The following is a 15,366-nucleotide window of genomic DNA, read 5'->3' on the forward strand; positions in this document are numbered from 1 at the left end:
ACATCTACCTATGGTAGCTCTCTGTTCATTCGTTGGTAATTTATTATCATATTTTAAAGACACAAACATTGTTTGTATAATACACTTTGAGTATCCCTTATCCAGAATGCTTGGGGCCAAAGGTGTTCCAGATTTTTTTCAGATTTTGGAATATGTAATAAGATAGCTTGGGACTGCCATCATTACTGACTCTGATTGAGTGTGTTACCAGTAAGCAGTCTTTATCTTACACTTGTTCATCACACATATGTACTTAAAAGTAAAGAACATTACATAGCATTAACATAATGAAAATATAATATATGCAGGTTAACAAAAGCAGCACAGTAGCATCAGGAGAATACCTGAACCAGCTGTTAAACAATAACTAACGACAGCAGGCTTTCAGTCTCCCCCTACAAAGCCGTGTTTTGATTACAATTTACAATACAGTACTTGTATTTAATTTTTTTAAAGGTTTTATGTAAGCGCTAAAAACAATCAGTATTGTTCTGGTGTTAGATTTTCATCAGCAACGATTTAAAAATTTAATGTATAAAAACAATCTTCATTGTAGACTTGTTCTGGTACTAGATTTTCATGATCAGCAGACGCTTTAAAAATTTAATGCAGTGCCTTTTCTTAAATTTCTGCAACCAGCCTGCTGAATATTCACAATCACCTTCAATTTCCAGTTTGTCCTGATAGATCTTTGCTTGTTTCATGATCAGCATACAGTTAAGCACTAATGCTAATGATACAAGATTGAATCTTTATTTCTCGCTCTATGCAGTGTTTTACTATTTTTCATAAATTTCTGTTCATTACATATGTGAAGTCACTTCTCAGAACTGTCTGTGTAGAGCAGAGACCTGTGCATTGACTGGGAACCTTCTCAGCGCCTTGTGGAATTTTCTATTTGTGAATATTACATAGCATTAATATAATGAAAATATATGCAGGTTAACAAAAGCAGCATGGTAGCATCAGGAGAATACCTGAACCAGCTGTTAAACAACAACTAACAACAGCAGGCCTGCCCCATCCTTCACCCTCTAAATATACAAGGGGAAAGGGACCATTTCAAATGTCAAGACATTTGGATTTCAGTGGTTTTTGGATTTTAAAATTTTGGATAAGGGGTACTCTACCTGTAATTGTTTTGGCCCCTTGCAGTAGTCTTACTTCAATAGGTCTATGGAATACCATAGTAAAAGATTGCTCTGAGGCAGTAAATTTCTGTTCTGTTGGGGTGAAATTATATGAGGCATAGTGTATACGAGCTTACGTTTCTCCTCCCTCATTATAGCGGATGGCTACAGCAGTTTTTGGAGAAGCATGAATTTGCAGAACAAGAGATATTGTTAGGTCTTTTGTCCAGGGTCTATTGCTTGGTAAACTGCATTCATCAGTTTCTCTTGAGCCTCATAATTTTGTGGGGTAAAAGCAAAAGGCTCTTAACTTTTCCAGTTTACAACTATTTTAACAATTGAGCAGTCAGCATAGAAAGCTCTAGCATTAATTCAGTTTGTCTAAGATTCAAAGGTTTTTAGGGTCTTTGGATATCCTACATAAGCAATGTTTTGTCTAAATTGAGGGGTTAAACCAACTCCCTGACTGGTAATTGTCATACTTAGGAAATTTACTTCTGTGCGATAGAGCTGAGATATTTTTAAATGTTAATTACATAGCCTCTGCCTATCAGTTTCAAGAAATGGGTGTGACCTGACACCATTGTCTAGATCTATGTAAGACCTACACTTCTTTACAAGTCAGTCCATGGAAACATTTCTTGTAATGACTATTGCTTTATCAAAATGGCAGGGTTGAATTTGCCTAAAATACAAGCTTTGACAAGGCAAGAGCAGGTATGCCTGTATCCTGTTCATCTTATAGAGCATTTTGATTAAAACGGTTGCTAAAATCTTCTGTGCAGTTTTTATTCCATTAATATGAGCCTTTTCCTTCACATTTTCATTCCCCTACTACAGGGGAAGGAGCAGACATTTGAAATGGTCCCTTTCCCTTTGTATATTTAGAGGGTGAAGGATGCAGCAGGCCTTCTGTGTGCTCAGTTTCAGACTCATCTCCATGATATTGGTGGGCATCTGAATACTCCCTCTGTCCCACAATTAGTACCTTGGTCTTCGACTTTCGTCTGCAAAGAAAAGGGGTTGAGCTAAAGATCATGGCTTATACCTTATACCATGGTTTAACCATCTGAGTTGTGGTGAATATCTCTTCCTAAGACAGGCAGTCTCCAGAGAACTTTTTTGGTTTGCTGATTATATCTTCCTTGCTGAGGGGCTGTTGTAGGAGTATGTAGTGAATGTGATCAACCTGAAGAATAAGGTTGGTTTGATGCCTCAGCTACTGACCCTACATTCCCTTGAGAGGGAAAAGGGGAGGACCCTGTGCTGAAACTTCATTGCCCTTATATTGGAATCAATGGTAATCCTGCTACCACTATGTGGGTGCACAGGATCTCTTCAACAACCTGAAATCATTCATAGATGGGGAGTCGATTAAAAGCTATTCCACACATGGTGCAGAGGTTTTCACTAGGATAGAGGGGTAACATTATATAATGAACTAGGTCTCAATCTACCCTTGCCATTTGTTCTCTGATCTTATAGGCTGATCTTATAACCCACGCAAGGCAGAAGGTCCCAGCAGAGTACCTGGTAAGGTTCTGAAAACCTGTGCCAACCAACGAGTGGGAATATTCAAGTACATTTTCAACCTCTCACTGCTATGGGCTGAAGTTCCCACTTGCTTCAAAAAAGCAGCAATTATACCAGTGCCTAAGAAGAATAATGTGGGCTGCCTTAATGACTATCACCCGGTAGCACTCACATCGACAGTGATGAAAATACTTTGAGAGATTAGTTCTGACAAGACTGAACTTCTGCTTCAGCAAGGACCTGGACCCATTGCAATTTGCCTATCGCCACAATAGGTCAATGGCAGGCACAATCTAAGTGGCTCGCCGCATGGCTTTAGACCACGTGGACAACACAAACACCTACATCAGGATGCTGTTCATCGACTATAGCTCAGCCATCATTCCCACAATCCTGATAGAGAAGTTGCAGAACCTGGGCCTCTATACCTCCATCTGTAACTGGATCCTAACCGGAAGACCACAGTCTGTGTGGATTGGTGATAATATATCCTCCTCCCTGATGATCAACACTGGCGCACCTCAGGGGTGTGTGCTTAGCCCACTGCTCTACTCTCTGTATACACATGACCGTGTGGCTAGGTGTGGTGAACTACATATACCTGTCTGGACACGCCCCCCCTGCTGACCACTGACCGTGGCTCCTCCCACAGACCCCGGTATAAAGGCGATTGAGGCCTGAGCCCTGCCCTCAGTCTCCAGGATGTAGTATGGTGGTCAACTACTACTTGTTCTTTCTTCCAGTCAATAAAAGCCGATATTTTGCCTCACGTCTCAGAGAGTTATTGATGGTGCATCACTAGGCATAGCTCAAATACCATCTATAAATTTGCTGATGATACAACCATTGTTGGTAGAATCTCAGGTTATGACAAGAGGGCGTACAGGAGTGAGATATGCCAACTAGTGGAATGGTGCTGCAGCAACAACCTGGCACTCAATATCAGTAAGACGAAAGAGCTGATTGTGGACTTCAGGAAAGGTAAGATGATGGAGCACAAATCAATTCTCATAGAGGGATCAGAAGTGAAAAGAGTGAGCAGCTTCAAGTTCCTGAGTGTCAAGATCTCTGAGGATCTAACATGGTCCCAACATATTGATGTAGTCAGAAAGAAGGCAAAACAGCAGCTATACTTTATTAGGAGTTTGAAGAAATTTGGCATGACAACAAATACACTCAAAAACTTCTATAGTTATGCCATGGAAAGCATTCTGACAGGCTGCATCACTGTCTGGTATGGAGGGGCTACTGCACAGGACCGGAAGAAGCTATAGAAGGTTATAAATCTAGTCAGCTCCATCTTGGGCACTAGCCTACAAAGTACCCAGGACATCTTTAGGGAGCGGTGTCTCAGAGAAGCAGTGTCCATTATTAAGGACCTCCAGCACCCAGGGCATGCCCTGTTCTCACTGTTACCATCAGGTAGGAGATACAGAAGCCTAAAGGCACACACTCAGCGATTCAGGAACAGCTTCTTCCCCTCTGCCATCTGATTCCTAAATGGATATTGAAGCTTTGGATACTACCTCACTTTTTTTAAATATACAGTCTTTCTGTTTTTGCACATTTTCATTACATACATAATTGATGTACTTGTTTATTTTTATTTTTTATTTTATTTATTATTTTTTGCTCTCTCTGCTAGATTATGTATTGCATTGTACTGCTGCTACTAAGTCAACAAATTTCATGTCACATGCCGGTGATAATCAACCTGAATCTGATTCTTCTGTTAAGCTCCAGTGTTTGATTATTTTACTCAATATAGTACCAAGAACCCTGCAGACATTTGCACCATTTATTTGTTTATAAAGCCACACATACATCTGATATGGATTTCCATACTCATGTGGAGGTGGTGCTAAGGTTATGGAAAATAACATTAATAATTGCTGAATACGTTGGTGAGTTTGACTGGCACAATAGGCCTGTAACTTCCAGCATTCCTGAAGTACATTCTTCAGAATTCCTTCATCAGTAGCTGGAAACATTTTGCATACAGATTGCAAGCTTTGAATAGTCTAAAATCCAAAAACATGATGGGAAGTTTGTACTGGGGAAGCAACAGTGGCTCCCTATACAGTAACAGGTTCCTGTATTCTTTTACTGGACATCTTCAAACTTTTTAGTAATTCCAGCAAATGTTTCCAAGCATCTGTTCTCCAGGCTTCATTAGTACCTCTAGGGGTTACTGCTGTGGGCGCTACCTCACACATGCTTTTAAGGAGTACACAATATTCTCATGATTTGGGATTAAGATATGGGTCACAAGGTTCTATCATATAACCATATGGTCCAACAAAAGAGCTAAAAAAAGAGCAAATTTATTTTCTCCACACAGATTGTTGTTACATTGTTAGGGTCTGGTACAAATTGTGATGGTCTGAGCACAGCAGGTCATAGAGCATGGTTAGGTCTGTCTAATCTACAACTTACTCTTCATCATTCCAATTTATGACTTGAAGAATAAAATATTCATCATATTCAATTTAAGGAGTACGGTAGTCAGGGTATTATAAAGAATACGTACACAACGCTGGAAGAACCCAGCAGGTCAGGCAGCATCCGTGAGAAAAGAGTAGCCAATGTTTTGGGCCGAGACCCTTCATCAGGAATGGGGGGGAAAAGAGGGCCGAAGCCCAGTAATAGAGATAGGGGAGGGGGTAGAGGCAGTAGAGGAGGTCATGTATGGACATATCTAGATGGGAATGAGAGGCAGAGTTGAAGTGGGTGACAACCGGGAGGTCCTGTCTATTGTGTAGGTGCTAGATGATGCGTCAGGTCTCGTCGGTGTAGAGGAGGCCGCACCGGGAGCACGGGATGCAATAGATGACTCCAGCAGACTCGCAGGTGAAGTGTTGCCTCACCTGGAAGGACCCTCATCAACTCCGGACACCTTCCTCCCTCAGCCAAAAAACTCATAATTCCCACACCCCGCACTGCTCGGTTTTACCTCCTCCCCAAGACCCACAAGCCTGACTGTCCCGGCAGACCCATAGTTTCAGCCTGCTCCTGCCCCACTGAACTTGTGTCTGCCTACCTGGACTCCATTTTATCCCCCATAGTTCAGTCTCTCCCCACCTACATCCAGGATACATCCCATGCCCTTCACCTCTTCAATAACTTCCAATTCCCCGGCCCCGACCGCTTCATTTTTACCATGGATGTTCAATCCTTATACTCCTCCATCTCCCATCAAGAAGGCCTCAAAGCCCTCCACTACTTTTTGGATAACAGACCCCACCAGTTCCCCAGCACCAGCACACTCCTCCGGTTGGCGGAGCTTGTTCTAACTCTCAATAACTTCTCCTTTGGTTCTTCCCACTTTCTCCAGATCAAAGGCGTAGCTATGGGCACTTGCATGGGCCCCAGCTATGCCTGCCTCTTTGTGGGTTATGTGGAACAGTCTATGCTCCAAATCTATACTGGCACCACTCCCCAACTTTTCCTTCGCTATATTGACATCTACATTGGTGCTGCTTCCTGCACCCATGCAGAGCTCGTCAATTTCATCAATTTTGCTTCTAACTTTCACCCAGCCCTTAAATTCACTTGGTCCATCTCGGACACTTCTCTCCCCTTTCTTGATCTCTGGGTCTCCATCTCCGGAGACACACTATCCACTGACATCTTCTACAAACCCACTAACTCCCATAACTATCTTGACTATACCTCTTCCCACTCTGCCCAATGCAAAAATGCCATTCCCTGTTCCCAGTTCCTCCGTCTCCGCTGCATCTGCTCCCAGGATGAGGCTTTCCGTTCCAGGACTTCTCAAATGTCCTCTTTCTTTCAGGATCGTGGTTTCCCTTCTGACGTTATCAAAGATGCCCTCACCCGCACCTCCTCCACTTCCCGCACTTCAGCCCTTAACCCATCCTCCCGTCACCACAACAGGGACAGGGTTCCCCTTGTCCTCACCTACCACCCCACCAGCCTCTGGATCAAACACATTATCCTCCGCAACTTCCGCCACCTTCAACAGGACCCCACCACCAAGCACATCTTTCCCTCCCTACCCCTCTCAGCTTTTCGCAGGGATCGTTCCCTCCATGACTACCTGGTCCATACGTCCCTCCCCACAGAACTCCCACCTGGCACTTATCCCTGCAAGCGCAAATGCTACACCTGTCCCCACACCTCCCCCCCCCCTTCCACCATTCCGAGCCCCAGACAGTCCTTCCAGGTGAGGCAACACTTCACCTGCGAGTCTGCTGGAGTCGTCTATTGCATCCGGTGCTCCCAGTGCAGCCTCCTCTACATCGGCGAGACCCGACACAGATTGGGGGACTGCTCTGTCGAGCACCTACACTCCATCCATCACAATAGACAGGACCTCCCGGTTGCCACCCACTTCAACTCTCATTCCCATCTAGATATGTCCATACATGGCCTCCTTTACTGCCATGATGAGGCCAAACTCAGATTGGAGGAGCAACACCTCATCTACCGTCTGGGTAGCCTCCAGCCTGGTGGTATGAACATTGAATTCTCCAATTTCCGGTAATTCCCTCCTCCTCCCCCCCCCTCCCCCTATCCCAGGTCCCTCTCTGCCTCTCTCCCCTTTCAACTTTCTGCTTCTTTATCTCTACAGTTCTTTCATGCTTATCCCCTCCTTCCTTTATCTTTCCTCTGATTGGTTTTCCACCTGGCGCCTCTAGGCCTCTACCCCTTCCCCTATCTCTATTACTGGGCTTCGGCCCTCTCTTCCCCCCCATTCCTGATGAAGGGTCTCGGCCCGAAACGTTGGCTACTCTTTTCTCACGGATGCTGCCTGACCTGCTGGGTTCTTCCAGCGTTGTGTACGTATTCTTTGATCCACAGCATCTGCAGTTCTATTTTTGTGTTTTGGGTATTATACCATATTTCTGCTATACAATTTGAGGAGTGGTCAGGGTATTATACCATATTTCTGCTATACAATTTGAGGTGTGGTCAGGGTATTATACCATATTTCTGCTATACAACTTGAGGAGTGGTCAGGGTATTATACCATATTTCTGCTATACAATTTGAGGAGTGGTCAGCGTATTATACCATATTTCTGCTATACAATTTGAGGAGTGGTCAGGGTATTATACCATATTTCTGCTATTTCCACATTTTTGTATAGCATTTGTTTGCGGAACTGCTGGAAAACAGGATGTCGACCATTTTATAATACAGTACTAGGTGGAGTGCCCCAACACTTGTTGACAGCTCTCTGAATTGCATTATTGCTAAATAATAATTCTTTCTGAGATAATATTTTTGGTATAACATGACCATGTCAGGCACCAACTATGATGACAGTGGGTTTGCTTACCACAAAGTTTTAACCTCAAAGAAAGACTTAAGCCCTATTGGATATAAATAGCCACAAGTACTCTCATAAAAAGCTCTCAAAGTCCAACCCCATGTCCCTGCTGTGACAGGTGGCAATGGATAAGGCTGGCCAACAGGGCTCTGGGGAAGCTGTTAGGCCAATCCCCTGTACAGTAGATACAATGGAATACAGAAACATTGATGATCTCCAACCATACTTTGTGAGAAGAAGCTCATCACTGAGTAAGTACATGACATAATGCAGGGAAAGCCATCAGAATCCTGCACAGCTGACAACTCTTTTGTCACCAAAGTCCATATCGGTACATGGGATGTGAAAACCACGTACCAGGCAGGAAAGTCCACCACCATAGCAAATGTGATGAAAAGGTACAAACCGTCAATTCTTGAACTGAGTGAGACAACATGGACACCATCTGGAGAGACTCGACTGACAGAAGGGATAGGTATCATCCACACAGGCCATCAGAGCAATGATGCACCACGTACAGGGTGCAGCCTTCATGATGGCAGCAGAAATACATAGAGCCATGATCACTTGGGAAGTCATCAGTTCGAGAACCAGCACTGCTGGCTTTAAAATCAAGCACAAGAAGATACTTTGCATTTATGTTTTAAGAACTGAAGACTGACTTCCACTTACAACCAGAAACTAAACAGTTAGAAGCTTCCTTACAACTGTTTGTGATCGTACAAGCGTCAGATGCTTGCTTAGAAAGCAAAGTAGGCAAAAAAAAAACAAGAACAGTGAATATCCATCACAGCGGCCTCTGTTATCCCTCTGTCCACTGGGCCAGAGTTAACCGTGTCGCCCTGATTGCGGGTGTCAATGCAAAATCTTCTCCGGCTGCGGAACATCCGCTGTCGCTTGTCGCCATGGTAACCGATCCGCGTCTTGACCATGGCGGAAATGACGCTCAGCTGGCGGACGGAAGTACTGCAGCAGTGACGTTTTTCTCACTGGCGGCTATGAAGTTTCGAGCGAAAATTGTGGATGTCGGTTGTTTGAATCATTTCACTCGTGAGTGTCGGTTGGTAGTTGCTGTGTGCGTGTGCATGTGCATAGGGACTCCCAGTGAGCGCAGCGCATTGAATGTATCCTGGACAAGGGTCCTCTCCTGACCGAGGCAGAAGCACTTGATGTCCCATTTACCGTTGACTTATTAGGCGGAAAAGATGCCCCTCCCCCCAATTATCTTCGTTCTCTGCAAGCTTTGTATTTAATTGAGTCAATTTCCATGATCTAGGTGTCCCTTTCTCCATTCCGATAGTAGCTAGAAACTGAAATAATTCAGTCAAATCACTTTTTTTTTGCCCTTCCCCTGTCATCAACCCCAATGTTTTTCTCTTCTGGTTTCCGTTTGTGAAACAGCCACCAGAGGAATTGCGGTTTGGAAAGTGTTATTCGGTACTCCCTACATTTACAAGTTTCTCTTTCCTCAGAATATCCATAATCGGAAACTACTATCCACAACCCTCATCCACTTCCTTTTCAAAGCCCTGGAGCTCATTGTGGCGTTCTGGATCTGTGCCTTTTCTTTTCACAACTGTATATTTGAATCTCATTTTAGGAGTTCCATGCTGGCTGTTTCTCCACGAACTTCTATTACTCTTCCCTGACCAACATAGCTACTTGAGAGAAATTGATGAAATTAAACCTTTGTACTTGAGGCTCAATCTTTGAACTATGAATCCAGTGTCTTCCCAAACTTTATTCCAAAAATAAAGCTTTGCTCAAGTACCTTTTTGATCTCTCAGATTGTTATATGTAGTAATAGAGCAGGAGAATGCTTTCCAGTGTGTAGTGTAACATTTATCCTTCAGCTGATGTTGCTGCAAACACATTATCCAATTATTTTCAATGTGTTGCTACTGAGGAATTACTGCATGTACAGGAGCGACTACGTTGTCTGCCTGAGCAGTGACGGGATATTCACTAGCTTTAAAAATGCTCAGGTGTTGAAAGGTGGCATTTAACTGCAAATCAGTGGAAACAAGAATTACTAGTTTAATTTTAGTGCATAAATTGAGACAAATATTTATTTATTTATTTATTTTATTTCCAGTATCAATTAACTTTTCACATTTGACCTGTTATTTTTATAGTTCCATATTGAAAATTAGCCTCCAGTCACCGCTAATAACCAAAAGACCAAATTAGATCCCTTTGAGTGAGGAGAATCATTGAATCATTAAAAGGTATTTGGACTTTGCTACCAGAATTTTCTCACTGATTTAGGAGCTCCAAATGTTATCACTTTTCCTGAAAAAGGATAAAGTCAGGCTTAACGTTTGATAACAATGCAGTGATCTATTTTGCAACATCGATCAGATATGAGCAAAACTAGACTGAACCTTAGCTAAATCAATTGAAGAACATCCTATCTTCATTGTGAAAATTGACTTGGAATTATCTTGACTAAATTCTGCATCTTAATCATTGAATTTTTTGTATATCCACAGGTATAGTGAATACGATATCGAAGCTCACAAAAACATGTATTTTAAGACTTAGTTCTGACAAGCTTTTCTTCATCTTATCTGACAAAGTTGCTAGTGGAGGTGTTGCTATGTGGTGTCAGCTATTTCAGGTAAACTGAAATTTAACTGAATTAATTAAGATTTTTGGTAATAGGTATAATTTTACTTTGTGTACCCAATATGAAATATTGTATTTATGTTTATGTGCAAACTGACACTTTTACATTTATCTCTAAAGCAACTTTTACTCATGTTTGCTAATGTTTGCTCTTATCATTAGTTATCCTCTTTCCTTGAATTTCCTCTCCAAATCTTTACTCGTATTTGGAGATGGTGCTTTGAGAATATTGGCCATGGTGAATGGGCGAATATAATGATGAATGCAGTACGGAAGACATAGGAATGAAATGCAATGAATTTTGTAACAGATGGCCATCTTGTCCTGCACTCCCTCATCTGTTGAGCTTTCCTGTAATGCCTCTGTGAGACTAATTCAGCATGACATCTAAAACTTTGATAAACTATAGATGTATGGTGGAAAGTATATTGATTGGCTGCATCACAACCTAATATGTAAACACCAATGCCCTTGAACGGAAAATCTTACGAAAAGTAGTGGATACAGCCCAGTCCATCATGGGTAAAGTCCTTATCACCATTGAGCAAACCTACACTAAGCATTGTCGCAGGAAAGTAGCATCTATCATCGAGGACCCCTGCCACCCAGATTGACAGACATACTTTATTGATCCCGAGGGAAATTGGGTTTGGTTACAGCTGTGCCAACCAAGAATAATGTAGAAATATAGCAATATAAAACCATAAATAATTAAATAATAATAAGTTAATCATGCCAAGTGGAAATAAGTCCAGGACCAGCCTATTGGCTCAGGGTGTCTGACACTCCGAGAGAGGAGTTGTAAAGTTTGATGGCCACAGGCAGGAATAACTTCCAATGGTGCTCAGTGTTACATCTTGGTGGAATGAGTCTGGCTGAATGTACTCCTGTGCCTAACCAGTACATTATGGAGTGGATGGGAGTCATTGTCCAAGATGGCATGCAACTTGGACAGCATCCTCTTTTCAGACACCACCGTCAGAGAGTCCAGTTCCACCCCCACAACATCACTGGCCTTACGAATGAGTTTGTTGATTCTGTTGGTGTCTGCTACCCTCAGCCTGCTGCCCCAGCACACAACAGCAGACATGATAGCAGTGGCCACCACAGACTCGTAGAACATCCTCAGCATCGTCCGGCAGATGTTAAAGGACCTCAGTCTCCTCAGGAAATAGAGATGGCTCCAACCCTTCTTGTAGACAGCCTCAGTGTTCTTTGACTAGTCCAGTTTATTGTCAATTCGTATCCCAGGTATTTGTAATCCTCCACCATGTCCACACTGACCTCTTGGATGGAAACTGGTCACCGGTGCCTTAGCCCTCCTCAGGTCCACCACCAGCTCCTTAGTCTTTTTCACATTAAGCTACAGATGATTCTGCTCGCACCATGTGACAAAGTTTCCCGCCGTAGCCCTGTACTCAGCCTCATCTCCCTTGCTGATGTATCCAACTATGGCAGAGTCATCAGAAAACTTCTGAAAATGGCAAGACTCTGTGCAGTAGTTGAAGTCCGAGGTGTAGATGGTGAAGAGAAAGGGAGACAGGACAGTCCCCTGTGGAGCCCCAGTGCTGCTGACCACTCTGTCTGACACACAGTGTTGCAAGCACATGTACTGTGGTCTGCCAGTCAGGTAATCAATAATCCATGGCACCAGGGAAGCATCCACCTGCATCACTGTCAGCTTCTCACCCAGCAGAGCAGGGTGGATGGTGTTGACCGCACTGGAGAAGTCAAAAAACATGACCCTCACAGTGCTCGCCGGCTTGTCAAGGTGGGCGTAGACACGGTTCAGCAGGTAGTCGATGGCATCCTCAACTCCTAGTCGGGGCTGATAGGCGAACTGCAGGTTAATCTCTCTTTTCACTGCTGCCATCAGAAGAAAGCACAGAAAACTCGGGACTCACACCACCATGTTCAGGAACATTTGTTAGCCCTCAACCATCAGACACTTGAATCAGAGGGGATAACTTCATTCACCTCATCACTGAACTTTTCCCACAACCTATGGACTCACTTACAAAGACTCTTCATCTCATATTCTAAGTAAGCACTTCATATTGCTTACTTATTTATTATTAATATTATTTCTTTTTTTCTTTTATATTTGCAGTTTGTTGTCTTTTGCACACTGGTTGTCCACCCTGTTGAGTGTGGTCTTCCATTGATTCTATTAGATAGATAGATAGATAGATAGATAGATAGATAGATACTTTATTCATCCCCATGGGGAAATTCAACTTTTTTTCCAATGTCCCATACACTTGTTGTAGCAAAACTAATTACATACAATACTTAACTCAGTAAAAAATATGATATGCATCTAAATCACTATCTCAAAAAGCATTAATAATAGCTTTTAAAAAGTTCTTAAGTCCTGGCGGTAGAATTGTAAAGCCTAATGGCATTGGGGAGAATTGACCTCTTCATCCTGTCTGAGGAGCATTGTATCGATAGTAACCTGTCGCTGAAACTGCTTCTCTGTCTCTGGATGGTGCTATGTAGAGGATGTTCAGAGTTATCCATAATTGACCGTAGCCTACTCAGCGCCCTTCGCTCAGCTACCAATGTTAAACTCTCCAGTACTTTGCCCACGACAGAGCCCGCCTTCCTTACCAGCTTATTAAGACGTGAGGCGTCCCTCTTCTTAATGCTTCCTCCCCAACACGCCACCACAAAGAAGAGGGCGCTCTCCACAACTGACCTATAGAACATCTTCAGCATCTCACTACAGACATTGAATGACGCCAACCTTCTTAGGAAGTACAGTCGACTCTGTGCCTTCCTGCACAAGGCATCTGTGTTGGCAGTCCAGTCTAGCTTCTCGTCTAACTGTACTCCCAGATACTTGTAGGTCTTAACCTGCTCCACACATTCTCCATTAATGATCACTGGCTCCATATGAGGCCTAGATCTCCTAAAGTCCACCACCATCTCCTTGGTCTTGGTGATATTGAGACGCAGGTAGTTTGAGTTGCACCATATCACAAAGTCCTGTATCAGTTTCCTATACTCCTCCTCCTGTCCATTCCTGACACACCCCACTATGGCCGTGTCATCAGCGAACTTCTGCACATGGCAGGACTCCGAGTTATATTGGAAGTCTGATGTGTACAGGGTGAACAGGACCGGAGAGAGTACGGTTCCCTGCGGCGCTCCTGTGCTGCTGACCACCGTGTCAGACCTACAGTCTCCCAACCGCACATACTGAGGTCTATCTGTCAAGTAGTCCACTATCCAATCCACCATGTGAGAGTCTACTCCCATCTCCGTTAGTTTGTGCCTTAAGATCTTGGGCTGGATGGTGTTAAAGGCACTAGAGAAGTCAAGGAATGTAATCCTCACAGCACAACTGACCCCATCTAGGTGAGAGAGTGATTTGTGCAGCAAATACGTGATAGCATCCTCCACTCCCACCTTCTCCTTATACGCAAACTGAAGAGGATCCTGGGCGTGCCTGGTTTGTGGCCTCAGATTCTGTATTATCAGCCGCTCCATGGTCTTCATAACGTGCGACGTCAAGACAACAGGTCTGAAGTCATTCAACTCCTTTGGTTGTGGTTTCTTCGGTACCGGGACAATACAGGATGTTTTCCACTGTCTGGGTACTCTTCTCTGCTCCAGGCTCATGTTGAAGATGCGCTGTAGTGGTTCTCCCAGCTCAGTCGCACAGGCCCTCAGTAATTGTGGGGAAACTCCATCCGGTCCAGCCGCCTTGCTGGTACAGATCTTCCTCAGTTGACCTTCCACCTGTGCAGCCGTAATCCTGGGCGTGGGCAAGGTCTCCTGTGAGTGGCTATTTTCCTGTGAGGGAAGTAAGCCTGGTGTGGATTTCTGCGGTGAGGATGAGATTGAGCTGTCGAACCTGTTGAAGAAGTTGTTCAGTTGGTTCGCTTTCTCCACATCTCCACTTATGTTCGCCCCCCGCTTTGCACTGCATCCGGTGATGATCTTCATCCCATTAGATTTATTGCATATTCCCACAAGAAAATGAATCTCAGAATTGTATATGGTGACATATATGTACTTTGATAATAAATTTACTTTGAACATTGACCTGGAAATCAGATGTTGCAGCCTCCCACAAGGTAAGGCATTGTAAGGCCATGGTTCTGCCCTGCTGCTCCCTGATATCTTTTGACATCTCTTCTGGAGAAAGCCTATTGAACTTATTGTAAATGCTTCTGTTGAAACTCTGTTAAAAAAAAGATTTTTTTAATGTAATTTAGAATGTTTGTATTTCATTGTGGTGAGTCCAGCGGGAATGCGTAATACACAGATGGGAACTACAAGTTAACTGGCAGTTCAATGAATGTTGGTATTTCTAGTGATATCACATGATAAGATAAAATCTTGGGATTTAATGCTTTAACTTGCGTTGTATATAATGCTGTCCCTCTTAATGTTACTGCAAACTTGGTTATAAAGCTTTTTTAGAACATAGAAAAGTACAGTACATTACAGGCCCTTCGGCCCACAATGTTGTGCTGACCCTCAAACCCTGCCTCCCATATAACCCCCCACCTTAAATTCCTCCATATACCTGTCCAGTGGTCTCTTAAACTTCACTAGTGTATCTGCCTCCACCACTGACTCAGGCAGTGCATTCCACGCACCAACCACTCTCTGAGTGAAAAACCTTCCTCTGATAACCCCCTTGAACTTCCCTCCCCTTACCTTAAAGCCATGTCCTCTTGTACTGAGCAGTGGTTCCGTGGGGAAGAGGCACTGGCTGTACACTCTGCCTATTCCTCTTAATATCTTGTACACCTCTATCATATC

The 15,366-nt window shown here is 43.5% G+C and overlaps 1 protein-coding gene across 1 annotated transcript in view; it reads left to right on the forward strand.

The window, feature by feature from the left end:
* Window positions 1-8,888: 8,888 nt before the first annotated feature.
* The window catches only part of hus1 (HUS1 checkpoint clamp component), a 29,305-nt gene continuing 22,827 nt past the window's right edge, over window positions 8,889-15,366 (forward strand). The window contains exons 1-2 of the mRNA XM_073054353.1: window positions 8,889-9,009; window positions 10,452-10,579. Of these exons, the coding sequence (XP_072910454.1) occupies window positions 8,958-9,009; window positions 10,452-10,579 (180 nt within the window). The 5' untranslated portion in view covers window positions 8,889-8,957. The remainder of the gene's footprint in view (window positions 9,010-10,451; window positions 10,580-15,366) is intronic.

This window comes from Hemitrygon akajei, chromosome 8 (genome assembly GCF_048418815.1).
Source record: "Hemitrygon akajei chromosome 8, sHemAka1.3, whole genome shotgun sequence".
Classification (NCBI taxonomy): domain Eukaryota; kingdom Metazoa; phylum Chordata; class Chondrichthyes; order Myliobatiformes; family Dasyatidae; genus Hemitrygon; species Hemitrygon akajei.